The following is an 18,240-nucleotide window of genomic DNA, read 5'->3' on the forward strand; positions in this document are numbered from 1 at the left end:
TTTCTCAGGAACTGAAAGTCTGAGCTGAAATTTGGTGTGCTGAAAAATGGCTCAAAACAGAACTGTTATTATCTCTACTTGAGGCCTATGTATTTGGGATTAATGAGAAAGATGTTTTTGAGAAGGCCATAAAGATGCTATGAAGACCTTGAATTACTCCCCATCCTCATCTCACAGCAAAGTTTAAAGCAAACACAAGTTAGTTAATACAGGAAGAGAAGTTTGTCACAAGTTGACCCCAAATACAGATCCATCACTTTGTAATACAGCAATATTCTCAAAAGAATGGCTAACAATTCTGCAACCATAATAAACAACAGTGGTGAACTACCACATCCCTGTCTTATACCTCTGTTCACCTGAAATCTTGGGCATGTTCTTTTGGGAAGAACTACCGAACTATTTATGTCATTATAAAGCATTTAGATGATATTAATAAATTTTGGTCCAAAACCAAAATGATAAAGAGCCTGGAAAAGAAAAGGGTGTTCGACCATACCAAAGGCTTTAAAAAAGTCCAGAAACAAAATAAATCTTCAATTAAATGATTGTATTCTAAGATGTCATAGTCGTGTGACAATTACATCACTTCCCGGCTTCGTGGATAAAGTGTTTCCCAGTGGAGGTGGATTGAGATGAGTTTGAGATGAGATGGAATTTTTAATATATGTTCAATTGCACTTGGTGCTCTGCCCACTCCAGAGTAGGAGAATGCATATTTTGTCTTTTTTGTACGTTTATTTCTTGAGAAACAGAAGAGAGAATCTCGAATGTCCTATATAAAACCAACTTTACCGCGGAACAGATTTGCCCGAAAACATATGTTTTCATACTAACTCAGCGGGGCTTACGATTAGCTTCGTTTGTAGAACCGATATTGACGGAAATGATCCGGTCCTGGCTTACTGTGTTAGCTCGCTTTCCCTAGCCGCCCCCCGTCCGCCAGCCTAAATTTCTACCCGAGCAATGAATATCAAAAACTTCGTTTGTCCAATCAAACAACATTGTTTTATAGCGCTCCAATGTGTGTAGTCTTTCATGCTGCACATTCATGCAAGTAGCATGAAATAAATAAGAAACATAAAAATAAGAGACACGGAACGATTTAGTGTAGGTTGGTGTTCCACTGAGGAAAAGTACAGAGGAGGACGGAACTTTCCCCACAACGGTAAGTGTTCGTCGGGATGCTTTTCTTTGTTAATTAATAGTCGAGCCTAGCTATTTAGTTTTGTAGCAAAATAGACACTTCCGACCTTTTGTTTCTCTCTATCTACGTCCATATTTACTTATGAGACTGGGACAGTTTGCTTTTACCTATGACTGTAACATAGACTTCAAGGTAGCCCATAGTATACCATTATGGTGTGACCTAACACTAATGTTAATGCATAGTGGAATAATACGACTTGAAGGGTATACCACAAAGCAGCATTTCAGGGTTAGCGACCTAACCTTTGGGTTAAATTCTGGCTTATCCGTACCTCGAAGCTGGCTCTCTTTTCAGACTGCGGTCACGCCATCTGCTCTTGTCCATCTTTTGTTAGCAACAAGTTAGACAGCTAACAGTGATGAGTGAAATACATCTTCCTTCTCAAACAGCAAACTGTATAGTCAGTATTTTAGATTTAACGAGCGAACATGCCTGTATATGGAAGTTGTGGACGCTTAAATTGTGACTTGTACGTTGATTGATCTAAAGAAAATACTTGTATATACAGCATAACTCATTTAAAGATAAAAAGTACTACTTTGTTTACTTCTAATTCTGTGAGCAGCCATGTTGCTTTTATGTCACTCCTTAAATGGGGAAGGAACTCAGAGTTGAGAAGACTACCCCAAGGTGACGAGTAGGAATTTGGGGTTGAGGGGGTGTTTTCTTTGGCTTTTACTGGTTGGAGTTTGGGAATTGCGAACTCAGCATTAAACATGTATCTGAAACTTTTTCTAGCACTGTTCCATATGATGAAAAAACGTATTGATGCGGTGGCATTTCATACTGTGAAAGATTGGTGCCCATTTACTGTTGTCGAGAAAGAAGGGTTAATTACGTTGTGTAAAAGTAGTAACAGCACCATATATAGCAAACAATTGTTCTTTTAAATATCCTTCTTTTATATATCCTTCATTTAAAAAGGACCATTGTATGTGTTAGGGATTTCGTGGCATGCAGAAGCGCGCACTTCCGGGTCGCAAAGTATTTTTGTTTACCACGTGTGTTTTGTTTATGTTCATGTCCTATCTCCTCCCCTGTATTGTCACTGGTTGTATCCTTCATGTGACTTTATCACTTTGATTTTCCCTTTGATTAGTTTGTATATTTAAACCCCTGTGTGTCTTTATCCTGTGTGAAGTATTGTTCAGGGTTTTATGTTGTCATTTTCCAGTTCTCGATCTTGTTTTGTTCTCTAGTACATCGCCTGACCTCTCCCTGTTTCCTGTTCTTGATATTGACCCCCTGTCACGATAATTACGTTATCGACTTATCGTACTATATATGGACATGACCTCGATCATTTTTGCTGACCTCGATATTGCCCACTGTGTTTACATGTGTGTTTGTTTACCTAAGACTTTCACCAACATTTTAGCCGTTTGCGCTGCTTCTGTCCTCTCGTCTGCTCTAGGGCTGTCAAATTAAAATTCGAACTTCGAATATTCGTCGAATTTAAAATAAAAATGCACATTCGAATGCAAAAACTGTGTGCGTATGAATTTAAGATGTGTAACAAGCGCTAGTACTGATTTTAATTAAAACATACTGTTGAAAAAATGACACGCAAGCCATTAACAATGCACTAACTATGTTTTTTGAAGAAGGAAAAATTTAGAAAGAATAATTCTAGTGTTTCATATAATCCAGATGAAGCTGGATTAAGCAAAAGTCTGATTAAGTTGAAATATGGTGGGCTGCATGGTTCTGCTAATCTGTAACAGGATTATCAGTCCTCACTGAATTACTTCATGCAGGCATTTCACACAACTAGCACTGATCGATTCTCCCAAAACATGAAAAGGATGTTCTATGTATCTATGATCTCTTTATTGTTTGATGTAACTTGGCAAGAACTGGCCATTGGGAATGCTATTTGTGAGGAGTGCTTGAACCCTGCAGATCAACTCTTGTTGATATTTGGAAATTCTTTAAACAAGTTCATTATTATATTTTAATTCGTCTGTTGTGAAATATTCAGCCTTAATAGAATCCATCTTCAGCTTTTCTAATAAGCATTCGAATCAGTGTGAGAGCCGCATTTATTAAGTTGAACACGCACAGGACTTCATGAGGACAGCCTGATTTAATGAGTTGTTAACCCATGTTGTGACACCAGTTAACCCCACTTTTAAATGTTTGGTTACAGATGTGGTACAGTCCTCTGTTCAGTCCTGGTAACCATCTCGGGTGATCCTCAAGTGTGTACTTCAGTTTCAGATTTTAGATTGCTGTCATATAAACAACTGAAATTGAATTATCAACTGAAATTAAATTTCGTGGAAAATTCAATTTCAGTTGAAAGTTCAATTTCAGATGGCGTGATACAAATTAAATAATTAAATAACACTCAATTAAATAACACTCAAATTTGATTTTTTGCATTTAAATTAAAGTTTCTAATGGCATGATTCTAACTCAATATTCACACTTCTCGACAAGTCTCTAGTTAAACCCTCAAACCAACCCAATTTATTTAAATGACTAATGTGCCCTGCAAAGGAGAGAAATATTGAACATTGAATATTGAATGTTGAAGTTGTTTGACATTTGAATTTTCAGGTTGAAATGTGATGGTATAGAGGTGAATATTACATTGCTGGGGTGCGACCTTGGTCTGTGACCTGGGGAGGGGTGGTATTGATGTAAGCTACAAGACTAGGCATTGGTGTACTAGTTCACATTTTTGTGTTTTTACTAGCTTATCCTGTGTTTTTGTATATATGCTTTTCTGAGATGGTATGAATATTGTAATATCTTTTTATACATTTTTTTTTATTACAAACTGACTGGAGCAGCTCATGTGATGTTAAAATTTTGTACTTATTCTAAAAAAAAATTAAGTTTTCTCTTCTAGTGTTAATTTTATTTGTTTTATAAATTAAATCATATTTATAAATGCAAAAAATAAATATTATGAATTTGGCTATTAATAATAAACAAATGTATTATTATTACTTAATAATACATAATTATTTTTAAAAATGCAGCACTACTGTATTTCTGACAGTTGTTACCATATTTGTGTTACTGTAGTTGTGGTACAGATGTTGTGATACATATCGTATAATGCCTTTGATAATTGTGATATATTTTTCACACATTGCCTATCTCTAATTTGTGTCTACAGTGTTTCAGAACTTTTTAATAATCACTCCCTCTTTTCTTTTTCTTCTTTCCTTTCCACGTGGTAAGCTGGAGACTTAGTGTTTTCTTATATCAGTCCTAATTTCTAGTACAGCTGCCCTGCTCTGCATTTACATTAATGATACATTTGAATATTTTTAATAACACTTGAATAATTTAGTTAAATAAATTTTGCATAGGCAATGTGATGTGCTTTATTTTGTATTCCTTTACACAATCATTATTTAATACACTGGTAATAACCATAGTGAAACCATGATTACCATAGTTAACATGCTTTTTGTGGATATTAACAATATTACAGTATAACCATGGTAAAAACTTGATTTGTCACCACAAAAAACTGTTGTAACTGAGTTCAACCATGGATAACAGCTCTGTAATGCATCAGGGCACATTACAATGTGCAGTCCTTGGATGATGAGATGTATTGGCCCCATTCAGACATCTTTTTAGCATTTTCATTGTTGTGATCTGATCACCTCAGATGGGTGTTAAGTCTGAACGGGGCCACCGAGTCTACGTAACAACTCAATTTTAACTTGCTGACAAATTTATTGAAGTAACTAAAACATTCTAGATGCATTGAGAGTAGTCACCAATTGCCAATGCTGTGAATGCAATGCATTTAAATTCTCCTTGCAGTTGGAGGCTTGTTTAGCCAATGTTTAGTTGTCACTTTTACGTTTAACTTTTATTGTCTTTTGTTCTAAATTTCAAAGTGCTTTAACTGTGGTTCTGTATTGTCAGTATGGAGAGTACAAGACACTCTGAGGGAGCTTTGTTGGCTTTGCCATGGGTGCCTGTGAATTTTGGGGGTTCCAAGTTGTTGGCCAAAGCCTGGTTTGGTGACACAGAATATCGATTGTTGCTGAGTGACCTGAACAGTGTTTGGGAGGAGGAGATGAGCACAAACAGCATCGAGAGACGTGCACAGGCAAGGATTTTTCATACTCCCACAGCAAGGGTAGCATGGACAGTGCCAGTTGGCCCAGACAGCACTACATTCCCAGTAAAATTGTTTAAGTCTTTTGTGTCTCTCTCAGGTTCTAAATAAGCGTCTAAGGGCTCCAGTGCACACATTTTTTGCTCACCTGCGCTCAGTGGCCTGGCCATGTCTCTCCAGAGAGTCGTATGAACAGAGCACAACCGTACATTTCCTTCTCAAGCATAAGGGGGAAGACCTAACTGTCAGACTCAAGAGTGAGCTGGGAGATGTACCATTCTATTGGGAATTCCAGTGCACCCCTGCCTCGGTAGCAGTGGTATGATTTATATAGTGTCTCTTTATGTAAGCCCTAAGTGTTGTGACTAACATCTTAAATGACCTGGCAGAGATGAACATTGAAGAGATTACATGAACATTGTTGAACACTGAAGAAAGGTATCATGTACGTTTGTAAAAGTGTGTATTTTTGTGTCGTATGAAAGGTGTCCAGAGAGCTAGTGTGTCCCTTGTTGTCTATGACTCAAGTGCTGCATAGGCATGTTGGAGAACTAACTACTTTGCTGCTCAAGAAAGATGCTGAGATACAAGACTACAAAGAGAATGGAGCTGTGCTTAGCAGAGGTGCATACTCTATATACAAAATTTTTTGCACATGTGCGTGAACATATGGTGAACCTAATTATAAATGTAATTGACAGGTAGGCTTCAGACTGAGCCATTTGAGGAGGAGACATACAGAAGGAACTTCAACCAGGTGAGATCCACTTTCTCACACCCAAATGCATATTCAGTGTACCAAATGTAAGTAAGTGTGTGTCCTCCAAACTTCCTTATGTGATTAGGATGTTCCCATTTAAGACATAGATGTATGAATGAATTAATGTAAATAGAATGACCTTTGATTAGATAACAAAGGGCCTAGAGGGGGGGAAAAAAACATATAACATCTGTAAAGAGTCATTCACAATTAGTCACAGTCAGAGCTGGCAGGGCAGATTTGGTGGGAATCTTTGTATGCATACATCAATTAACTTAATTAGAATAAAACTTTAATCATATTAGGCTGGCAAGTTTTGAACCAGACTGCATGTGCAGCCATGACTCACTTGCTCCATTCATTCATTAGTCATTGTTCGTTTAATAATTGGAATTTTAATATTCAATATTTGGGCCTTCTCCGAACTATTGCCACAAAGTTGGAAGCACACAGTTGTCTAGAATATCTTTGTATGCTGAAACATTAAGATTTCCCTTTACTGGAGCTAAGGAGCTTATCTCAAACCTGTCCCAGCATGACCGTGCCCATGTGCAGAAAATGATGTGCATAAAGACATGGTGTGTCAAGGTTGGTGTGAAAGAACTCTATTGGCCTGCACAAAGCCCTGACGTCAACCCCATTAAACACCTTTGGGATGAACTGGAATGCCTCCTCCCCCAACATCAGTGCCTCACTAATGCTCTTGTGGCTGAATGGGCACAAATCCCCACAGCCATGTTCCAATATCTATGGAATGTGCACATTTGTGTATGATTGGTCAGGTGACCAGATAGTTTTGGCCATGTAGTATATGTAGTAACTTTGTCCTTAAGGATGTGTGTGTGGAATGGATAAAGATCTTGTCAGGGTTGAATGTATGATGTCAGTGAGGTCTAAAATGTGCTTCATGCTTCAAATAATCCAAAGAAGTACTCTGTAGAATCTTAACAAATATTTGTTACCAGGTTCTCACTGTTCATGAGAAAGAGTATGATTTTTCCCCCCTTTCCTCCTTTATTAAATATTTAGTGAAAAATTAAAAATTCAGTTACATCTTAGGCACAAAAACAATAATTATATCTATTGTCAGGGGGCTGGTACAAAAAGATGATTTGCAGATGATTTGCAAAGTGCTTAAGTTTATTTACGGTTGAGATACATGCAAAAGAGAAGCATATTTCAGTTCAGGAAAATCTGTACTTTTCAGAATGTATGTATTATGTATAGTAGAATGACTATGTGAAAGTTTTTCCCAGGCTGTCACATATAATTTTTTATTTTTAAAATTTTATAACATATGAACATTTTCAAGGTGCAGAAAAAACAAAAGTCAATGTAATTTAAATGCAACTCTAGCAAGGCTCTCTAAATCAATTTTGTTTTCATGGTGTGCATCACAGAAAACAGTGAGGATATATATTCTGTGTAGTATTTTAAATTCCATGCAGTTTTATTTGTATAGTGTATTTAACAATAGGCAGTATCACAAAGCAGCTTTACAGCAGCTTTAACTCCTACATTTAGATCTAGATCCCTAATGAGCAAGCCAGAAGTGACAGTGGCAAGGAAAACCTTGATGAGTTTACATGAGAAAGAAACCTTGAGAAGAACCAGATTCAAGGGAACCCATCCTCTTGTGGGCAATGCCATGTAATAGGATTATGAATCATTATAGTATACAGTTACAAAGAGGAAGAAAAGGTGAAAAGTACTATACATGTTGAAAGGATGTTCAGTATGAGGTGAGCAGAAGTCTGGAACAACAGTACTGTCTTTATGATTACTGTAGCAGTTCTTAGAAGAAACAAATTTACAGTTTTTGTGTAAGATTATCCACTGAAGTAAGTTTGAGTCTTGGGCATAAACATTTTTTGGCAAGTGCTAGCTTTTAGGGTGTCCATTTTCTTGTGAGGGTATCCACAACTACAGAAAGTGAGTCACAAGTTCAGAAAGCTCCAGATTAAACAGATCAGAAGTTAAAGCATCAGTTTTAATCAGGCAGGGCTGGAGACAACGAAGTGTGTCAGGATGTGGCACTGGCATCACATTGGGCTGTATCAGACGTACAGCTTGGCAGAGAGAACAGTGGCAGAAAAGGGAGAACCATAGGTGACACAGGCATGAGGGCACCTTTGGACATAGATTTTGATTGAAGCAGAAGTGGCAGATCATAATGGACTAAAAGTTCAACCGGGTACTGTGGGGTGAGACCATTAATGCTGTGTAGGTTTTCAGTAGTATTTTATAATTAGGGCAGTTTTACTGGGAGTTGATTTAGTGTTGATAAAATGGGGTAATACGGTCAGATATTCTGTTTCTAGTATGGCTGCTGTGTTCTGGAAGAACTGGCTGAACTAATTTTTTCTGCTCATACTGGCACACCTAGACACAAAGGCATTACGAGAGTTCAGCCTAGAAGTAATAAAAGCACAAACAATTTTTTTCTGCATCATACAGCATTTGTATATTATATGGCCAAAGGTTTGTGGACATCTGACAATCACACCCATACGTGTTTTTGAATATCCCATTCCAGACTTAGTACCCCCGCTTTGCTGTTGTAATAACCTCCACTTGGAGAGTGGTTGTGGGGATTTACCCATTGAGCCACAAGAGCATTAATGAGGTCAGGTACTGATGTTAGACCAACTTTGTGGCAACAGTTTGGGGCCACATATGGTTAGGTGTCCACAAACATTTGGCCATATAGTGTATGTTTATTAGCTTAGCAATATTGCTGAAATTAAAAAAATTTAAAAAAAAAAAGCTTCTCCTACTAATATTTTCTACATGAGTTTCAGACAAGAGAATGTCATCAATGATCACACCAGAGTCTTTTCACTGCTGTACATGATGCAGGTTAATGACCATCAAAAGTTACTACATAATCGAAAAGCTTACTTCTAGTTGCCTGTTGCTCTAGAAGAAGTATTTTTGTTTTGTCTGAAATGTATAGGATAGAATATTACTCTATACAGTATCTATTATCTTTTACACATCAACTTTATTAAGCTGGTGTCTGTCAGCTGGTTTGGCTGAAACCTAATACCATGTTTATGAACAATTGTACCCAAAGGTAGCATATATACAGGCCCCTCTGAAAGTATTGGAACGGGAAGTCCAAGTCTTTTAGGTGAGCAAATGTATAGAAACAGATTAAAGTCTTAAAGTTAATTAAAGTCAATAACACTTAATATTTGTTTGCATATCCCTTGCGTGCAATAACTGCTTCAAGCTGGCGACCCACTGACATCACCAACCTGTTGCATTCTTCTTTTGTGATGCTTTTCCAGGCTTGTACCAGAGCTTCTTTCAGTTGTTGTTTGTTTTGGGGAGTTTCTCCCTTCAGTCTCCTCTTCAGGAGGTGAAATGCATGCTCATTTGGGTTAAGGTCTGTTGATTGACTCGAACAGTCTAAAACTTTTTCCTCTGATGAAGCCCATTGTTGTGTTGGCAGTGTGTTTTGGGTCACTGTCTTACTGAATGATGAAGTTCCTCCCAGTTAGTTAGATTGGATGCATATCTCTGTAAATTGGCAGACAGAATGTTTCTGTAGACTTCTGAATTCATTCTGCTGCTACCATCATGAGTTACGACATCAGTAAAGAACGGGAATAAAGCCCAATAAAGTTTAATATTGGTTCCAGAATTTTTGTGACTCATCTCTGTATTTCTTTGTCAATTCCAATCTGGCCTTCTGATACTTACTGCTGATGAGTGGTTTGCATCTTTTGGTGTGGGCTCTATATTTCTGCTCTCAAAGTCTTTTTCGAACGGTGGATTGTGATACCTTCACCCCTGCTCTATGGAGGTTGTTGATGTCACCCACTTGTTTTTGGGGTTTTCTTCACAGCTTTCACAATATTTGTCATCAACTGCTGTTATTTCCTTGGATGACCCGTTTGATGTCTGGTTGTCAGAACACCAATGGCTTCTCTCTTTTTCAGGACGTTCCAAATTGTGGTATTGGCTCTGATCAATTTCCCCCTTGTTTCTGAGCTTCAAAATGGCTTGCTTTTCTCCTGTAGGTGAAACCCAGGGCTCAAACCAATAGTAGGCATTCAGAGCTATTAATTGTTTAAACAATCAATCTAACAGGAAAAGCAGTGTGCCTCAAACAGAGTCTGGTGGAGCACCAAGCTTTACTTTTGTATGTACAGAGAAGTCACGATTAACATTTAGAAAACTGGTAGCATTCAGCAAGATAGATCGTATACCAAGAAACAGCTGTTCCCTGAAGATCCAGCAAAAGGGTTGCTCCATGCATCGAAATTTCAGTACTTTTTCAGTTCATTAAAAATTGGTTCTTCTTTAAATATGTTGATGTCATTTTCTCTGGGCCAATCACATTATACACATTATAGTCTGCTAATCAAGACTGCACAGCAATGCAAAACACACATACAGTATAACGTGATAAAATCATGGCTGAGACTAATTCACCTGGTTTCCTATCACACCTGCAGGTTGTTGAAAAGACATGGTGAAAGAGTGAAGTGTGGGGATGTTCTGTCTATCTTGCAGATGACTACGGTGATTCAAAAGAATGCCTCAAATTTGCTGACAAGCATCCCACCCTTCACAAAGTGTTTAAAAGCTGGCAGGTTACCTAATTGTCCTGCATAAGGTTTTGTTATGATGAAAATATAAGATAGCCCATATGTTAGCTTTTGCCTAGCTTTTCTAACACTCCTCCTAAATGCTGCATTATAGCATTTCGTGAGTGCACATTGCCATCAGGAAAACTGTCTTTTAACTACTTCTTCATTAATCTACTTGTTATGCTTGTTCATCTTTTTTTATATCGGGTTATAAACACAAGTATTATTTTTATTAATGTCTTTAGTTTTCCATATAAATTTAAACAAGCATGATTAAAGACTGATGTTAGGCTATGGAGAATCATAGGATTCAAGCAGAATACAAGGTGTCATCTACAGGAACAAGGTCATAACTGGAACTTTTAAGGTGGAAAGGAAAATCTGAATAAGAAACTGGCAAACAAGAAGCTAGCGTCAGCCTCGTAAAATATTTTCTTTATAATTTCATAATTTGAGGCCAAAAGGTTAGACCTAGGCTAAAGACATTCAAACTAAATTTTCTAACTCCACACATTTCCTGTGTTAAGTCAATTAGGGTATTTAATTTATTTCCCTAAGAGGTCATTTCAAAATAAGAGCCAAGAGACAAATTTTTTCAGCTTTTATTTACTATGTCAGATTTTCAGTGGCTCAAAGGTTTACATACATTATGCTAGTATTTGGTGGCATATGCCTTTTAATTGCTTGACTTGAATCAAACGGGTAGCTTTCCGCAAGCCTCTTTCAATAATTTAACTGGTGTGTTCAGAACTGTTGTGATCAGAACTAGTGTTACACAGCCAGGTTTGGGGGCCTTTTTGCTGCTACATGATTTTTCAGTTCAGTCCACAAATCTTCTGTGGGATTCAGATCCGGGCCACTCCAATACTTTCATTTTGTTGTCTTTAAGCCATCTTGTTACAACTTTGGAAGCATGCTTAAGATCATTGTCCTGCTGGAAGGGCCAGTCGCAACCAATTATTTTAACTTTGTGGCTGATGTCTTGAGAGGTTGTGAGTCACTTTTCCAGCAAAACACCCCACCCCCAACTTGAAGCTGCCACCCCAAGTTGAGATGGTGTCCTTCGGATTAAAAGCCTCAGCAACCTGCTGGTGGAGGTATTATATTTTCAAATTGACCATTGAAGATTCTCATTAGTGAAATATCTCGAGAATGAGTTGGTGAATTCTTTCATTTGACAAGAGAATGCTCCTCCAAAAGGCTAGGTGATCAACTGCAAACTTCTTTCTGGCTTTTTAGTGCTGGTCTTGGTATAGGGTCTTCCTTGCAGGCGATGGTGATGTAGGACTCTCTTAATGGTGCACGTACATACTTTGTTACCTGATGCCTCCATGCCTCATTCACTAGTTCACCTCCATGCCTCATTCACTAGTTCCTTTTTCTTGTCTTGGGGTTCAGTTTCAAACTGAAAGAGTGCCCTTTTCCCTTTATACCGTGGGAAATCCAAGCAACTCAGCCAGTATGTTCATCCCTGTATGTTCTTAATTTTTGCTTAATTTTTGCCTCCTTCCTTAAAGCTGTAGTGTCAGTGTGGTCCCAAGATTTTTATATTTGCATACAATTATATGTACAGATGCTCCTGGTACCTTCAGTTGTTTGGAAATTGCATGGGACAGGAGGGACCTGACTTGTGGAGGTCCAAAGTTTTTTTTTTTTTTTTTTTTTTTTTTCCCTTCTCCTCTGAGGTCCTGGCTGAGTTGCTTGGATTTCCCACGGTATAAAAGGAAAAGGGCACTGGCCCTTAAATACAGCCACAGGCACACTTCCAATTAACTCCTATTTATGACAGTTGGTCTGTCAGAAACTTCTAAAAGTCATTACATCAATTGTTGACTGTTTAAAGAGACAGTCAACTTAGTGTGTGTAAACATTTGACCCACTGGAATTCTGATATAGTGAATTAAAGCCTAAATAAATCGTTAGTCTCTAATCAACTGTCTTAAAATTACTTAATGAACAAAGTAGATACCCTAACTGACTTATCAGAAGAAATTTGTGGTAACCTGAACTGTGTGGTGAAAATACTGAGATTTAATATCTAACCTAGGTGTATGTAAAATGGGCTCTGTGTAAAGAGATGGAATACTCTAAGAAAAAAGGGTGCTAAACTGTACCAATCCTTGTCACTGGGGTGGTACACTCAAGGGTACTTCTGTTGTTCCTTTAGTGTGTATGTATGGTAATAGTAATGTGGAGTACCTTTAAACAGTTTAAGGCACATAATTGGACCTTTAAGAGTAAAACTTTAAAGGTTCACTACATGCAATTTTCTTGGCTTGGTAATAGATTAAAAAAGTTATCTTTTCCTAAAACTAAAGCTGTTTCTGTGGACTCTGCAAATATTTAGTTATTCAAGACTAATTAATTAATAATTACTTAATTAATTAAATAAAATTTTTAAGTTGTATTTTTTCCAGAACTAAGTTGTTTTTCTAATCATTGCAATAGACAAATGATGAGCTGCTAATTGATAAAGCATTTTCCCCCATAATGTCATATTAGTCTCAACATTGTAATACTAAAGTTGGTATTGGTATCAAAGTAAAAATTCTGGTATCATGACAACTCTAATCTATGTAGGGGAAATGGTTCTGTTTGTATAGGAAGCACTGGAAATACAAGGTGCATACCAGTAATATAGGTGCTTCACTGTAAATTTAATTAATCAGTCTCATAAAATGATCTGGCTGGGAGACCTCAGTCAGTCCGGATCGGGAACAGCATCTCCAACACACTGGGGCCCCCCAGGGTTGTGTGCTCAGTCCAATGCCGTTCACCCTGTTGACTCACAGCTGTGTAGCAATGCACAGCTCAAATCACATCATCAAGTGCGCCGATGACATGACCGTGCTGGGTCTCATCAGCAAGAACGACGAGTCAGCATACAGAGAGGAGGTGCAGTGGCTAACGGACTGGTGCGGAACAGACAACCTGTCTCTGAATGTGTCCATTTTAACAGGGGGGTGTTCCACTTGGTTTTCTTTTGTCCTGCTGGGATTCCGATGCACACACCTAGATTGAAACTGGTTAAAAAAAAAACAAAAAAAAAACAAACAAACAAAAAAAAAACAACCTGAATAATCCATGTACAGTTCGGATATGTTTTTGTTTAGGGAGCTTTATCTGCTCAATATGAAACACCCAAATTCTGTCTCACACTATGAAAGGTTAGAGGTATGAAAAGAAAGAGGTGTGTGTGTGTGTGTGTGTATACCTCTTACTTTCCTACACATTACTATTTGTGCCAAGTGACACACAGTTAATCAGTAATCTGAACAGCAGCAGCATTTATTAGGATTTGTTTTTCATTTATTTTCTTTTTTAGTCTATTCATTGCTGAACCAGAGCACACAAAAGAACTTTAAAAACTTTAATTTTCCACATTCTCAGAGCCTTCCCAAGATGTTGCATGACGGTCTGGAGTTTGACTCTGAGCTGCAGGACCTATATGTGTCCATATGTGCTGCAAGAAACACCCAGAAACGCAAGCGTTCTAGTGAATACAGCTCTGCTTCAGTAGACAGCTTTGTCCCTGACCAGGACCAGACCAGCTGTGCACCAACAGGTACAGGTATCTCATTTCATCCTAGCCATGTTTGTGTTTCACAGTTCATTCATATTGTCTTACAATTATTTTTGGTTGGACATCATTACAGGCATGAGGCCTGCCTCTCCTGAGTCTAATCAAAATTATACAAGGCAGCAAGTAGAAGACACACAGTATGCTGACACCAAAAAGGTTTGATGAAATCCTAGCTCCTCACTACCACCTTTACCTATGCATTATCTATCAGCCTATTTTCCATATACACTCACCATCCACTTTAGACTCACATTAGGACTACCTTTACACCTGCATATGCAGGTATCTAATCAGCCAATCATGTGGCAGCAGCACAATGCATAAAATCATGCAGATACAGGTCAAGAGCTTCAGGTAATGTTCACATCAAACATCAGAATGAAGAAAAAGTGTGATCTCTGTGGCTTTGATCATGGCATGGCTGTTGGTTCCAGATTGGCTGGTTTGAGTATATTAGAAACTGATGATCTCACACTACAGTCTCAACAATCATGCCACAGTTAACGTCACAGAGATCACACACATTTCCCCTATTCTGATGATCATCATTAGGCACATTGAGACCTTGCTGCCCCCCTCACTCAATCCACTGCAGTTCACATATTGTCCCAAGTGCTCAAGAGACGATGCCATTGCCACCAACCTCCACCCACCAGGACAAAAAGGACACTTTCATTTGAATGCTGTTCATAGACTTCAGTTTAGCATTCAACAGAATCATTCCTCAGCACCTGACTGGAAAGCTAAGCTGGTTGGTACTGAACACCTCCCTCTGCAACTGACTTCCTTACTTGGAGACCTCAATCTCTCCAGATCGGGAGCAGCATCTCCAGCATCACTACACTGAGAACTGGGGCCCCCCAGGGCTGTGTGCTCAGTCCACTGCTGTACACTCTGCTGAATCACGACTGTGCAGCAATGCACAGCTCAAATCACATCATCAAGTGTGCCAATGACACAACCGTGGTGGGTCTCATTAGCAAGAATGAAGAGTCAGCATACTCTTCTTGCTGGTGCAGAGCCAACATCCCTTCCCTCAATGTGGACAAAACAAAAGAGATGGTTTTTGACGTCAGGAGAGCATGGAGCGACCACTCTCCGCTGAACATCGACAGCTCCTCTGTGGAGATTGTCAAGAGTACCAAATTTCTTGGTGTTCACCTGGCAGAGAACCTCATCTGGTCCCTCAACAGCAGCTCCATAGCCAAGAAAGCCCAGCAGCATCTCTACTTTCTGCGAAAGCTGAGGAAAGCCCATCTCCCACCCCTGATCCTCACCGTGTTCTACAGAGGGACTATCAGTAGCATCTTGAGCAGCTGCATCACTGCCTGGTTTAGAAATTGTGCCGTTTCGGATCACACAATGTGATCTGTAGTGGATAGTGAGGACAGCTGAAAAGATCATCGAGGTCTCTCTTCCCTCCATCACAGACATTTACATCACATGCTGCATCCACAAATCCACTAGCATTGTGTATGACCCCATGCACCCCTCACACAAACTCTATACCCTCATGCCATCTGGCAAAAGGTACCTAAACCCTCACAGCCAGACTGAGTAACAGTTTCTTCCTTCAATCCATCAAACTCCTCAATACCCAGAGACTGGACTGACACCAACCCAGACACACATACACATGAACACCATTCCACTTTCTCTGCAATTTTTGCACATTTCTTTCTTAAATTGCTGCTAAAACACCATAAACAATATAATGTGTTGACCACCTGCATTTTTTGCTAAATAGTATGCTAAATAGTATGTTATGTTTACATTTACATTTATTATTATATTGTAATATCTCTTTGCACCTTATTCCACACGAGAACTTGTGCTGTTTGCACACGTTTCACACGTGCACTTTATGTAGTACTGTGTAGGTCTGTGTAGTGTTGTGTAGTTCTGTGTTGTTTTATGTAGCACCATGATACTGAAGGAACGTTGTTTCGTTTCACTGTGTACTGTACCAGCTGTATATGGTTGAAATAACAGTGACTTGATGTAAAGCTCTTGACTTGTATCTGCCTGATTTTATGCTGCTGCCACATGATTGACTAATTGGATAACTGCATAAATGAGCAGGTGTCCAGGTGTTCCTATTAAAGTGGAAGGTGAGTGTACTCACTCCAGTCTTATTTCTTATTTTTTGTGAATAATAGTATTGGGGGGGAAAATAAAACTGAATTTAGTGTGACTACCTCATACACTGGGTATCAGTCTATTTTCTTTATATTCATTCCAGTCTTATTCCTCATTTTTTGAGAACAGTAGTGTTTGGGGGGAAAATAAAACTGAATTTAGTGTGACAACCTCATATACTGGGTTTCAGACTGTGAGACTCTTACCTGCTTCTGCTGCTGCTGCTGCTCCTCCTGTAGTTACACCTGCAGACAGGTCAGTGAACCCCAAGAAGAAGAAAGCAGCAGGGCTCTTTCAGTGACAGTATGGTCCAAGAGTTGGATTTTTCTCCCCTAAAATTTTCTATACAATTCAGGAAATGATTAAACTATGAATTATTAACTGTCAATTTTCTGAAACACTGTGTGATTGATTAATTTTGTTGCTTTGTATTTTTAATAAATTGTTGTAGTGCATTATCTTTCTGTGCCTCTCTAATTCCAGTCTGTTTTGCTTTGACTTTATGGTGAACATGGTTATTATTATTCATAAGCAGACCTTTCATTCATTTATTCATTCATTCAAGTAACTGCTTTATCCTGGTCAGGGTCGTAGTGGATCTGGAGCCTATCCTGGGAACACTGGACACCAGTCCATTGCAGAGTACCATTCAGACATAATCACACCTAGGGGCATTTTAGCATAGCTAATCCAGGGTCCATGTTTTCCATGTTTTTGGACAGTCGGAGAAGACCAGAGAACCCAAAGGAAGCCCATGCGCTATAGCGCACAGGACCCTGGATATATAAGGCAGCAGTCCACCACCGTGCTCCCTAGACCACTGATGTATATTAATATTGATTAGTTGTTGCACATACTGTAAGGTCTGAAATACAAAACTGAGTCTAATACAAATTATGTACACTGCAAAAAATAATGTCATCTTAACAAGTGAAAATATCTTGAATATAGTCAAATTTATCTGGTATTTCTTCTTATTAGTATATGTTACCATAAGATTACAATAAACCATTAAACCTATTTCTGGCTTGTAGTTTCTGGCTTCTATTAGCAGATAATTTTGCTTCTTTTTTTTTTTTTTTTTTTTTTTTTTTAAATGCTTAAAAAGGAGTAAAATTATCTGACAATAGAACAAGACTCTTTCAGGCTTGAAATAAGTACAGATGGCTACACATGCTACTCCTGAGATACCAGTGATCCTGACCCCTTCTGCTCTGTGGACCTGCCTGATCCATCCTGCTGCCCTATTCTGGTTGGAGTTCTAATTGGTTGAGCTCACTCGCTGCTGCTGGGGGTAGCCCCACACAGATGGCCTGAAGATCGCTGAAGGATGGCCTGAAGGATTGCTGGGGATGGTGCCACTTGGAGGCTGTGGAGATTGCTTGGGGATCTCATATGGGGAGTTGTACTGTGATGGCTTGGGACTGCGATTGCTGTGGTACATTTACATTTATGGCATTTGGCAGACGCCCTTATCCAGAGCGACTTACAAAAGTGCTTTGAAGTTTATCAAAATACAATCTGATACTGGCTCAGTAGGTCACAAACTAGGAATACCATCATTTTTCTTTGGTTTTGTAAGTGGTAACTTAAGTACTTTAGGAAGAGGTAAGTCTTTAGACGTCGTTTGAAGACTGCCAGTGACTCAGCTGTTCGGACATCTAGGGGAAGTTCATTCCACCACCTTGGTGCCAGAACAGAGAAGAGAACTGTGGTGGCTTTGGGGCTGCAGTTGCCACGGGCAGCTTTGTACTCAGGACTCCATCAGTGGACAGTGGATAGGTTTAACAAACCGGACATCTTGTGAAAACTTTGATGAATTTACTGGTTGCATAATTGCACTATTTGTCCATA

At 38.8% G+C, this 18,240-nt stretch overlaps 1 protein-coding gene across 3 annotated transcripts; it reads left to right on the forward strand.

Annotated features, from left to right (window-relative positions):
- Nucleotides 1-638: 638 nt before the first annotated feature.
- On the forward strand, nucleotides 639-16,844 carry nhej1 (nonhomologous end-joining factor 1). Of its 3 annotated transcripts, none has more exons than XM_026918678.3 (8): nucleotides 639-1,168; nucleotides 5,108-5,294; nucleotides 5,404-5,622; nucleotides 5,789-5,927; nucleotides 6,005-6,060; nucleotides 14,055-14,229; nucleotides 14,321-14,403; nucleotides 16,577-16,844. In XM_026918678.3, the coding sequence occupies exons 2-8, from the start codon at nucleotides 5,109-5,111 to the stop codon at nucleotides 16,685-16,687; spliced, it is 969 nt and encodes a 322-aa protein (XP_026774479.1). In that variant the 5' UTR covers nucleotides 639-1,168; nucleotide 5,108; the 3' UTR covers nucleotides 16,688-16,844. The 3 variants fall into 3 exon arrangements, with proteins under 3 accessions (XP_026774479.1, XP_053086843.1, XP_034169766.1); XM_053230868.1 differs by lacking the exon at nucleotides 639-1,168 and adding an exon at nucleotides 1,175-3,411; XM_034313875.1 differs by lacking the exon at nucleotides 639-1,168 and adding an exon at nucleotides 1,175-1,339.
- Nucleotides 16,845-18,240: the final 1,396 nt, after the last annotated feature.

This window comes from Pangasianodon hypophthalmus, chromosome 2 (genome assembly GCF_027358585.1).
Source record: "Pangasianodon hypophthalmus isolate fPanHyp1 chromosome 2, fPanHyp1.pri, whole genome shotgun sequence".
NCBI lineage: Eukaryota > Metazoa > Chordata > Actinopteri > Siluriformes > Pangasiidae > Pangasianodon > Pangasianodon hypophthalmus.

Coding starts and splice junctions, on each gene's coding strand:
- nhej1 (XM_026918678.3), top strand. CDS start 5,109: ATGGAGAGTACAAGACACTCTGAGGGAGCTTTGTTGGCTTTGCCATGG. Junction 5,623..5,788: donor CCCCTGCCTCGGTAGCAGTG/GTATGATTTATA, acceptor GTCGTATGAAAG/GTGTCCAGAGAGCTAGTGTG. Junction 14,404..16,576: donor AGTATGCTGACACCAAAAAG/GTTTGATGAAAT, acceptor ACTGGGTTTCAG/ACTGTGAGACTCTTACCTGC.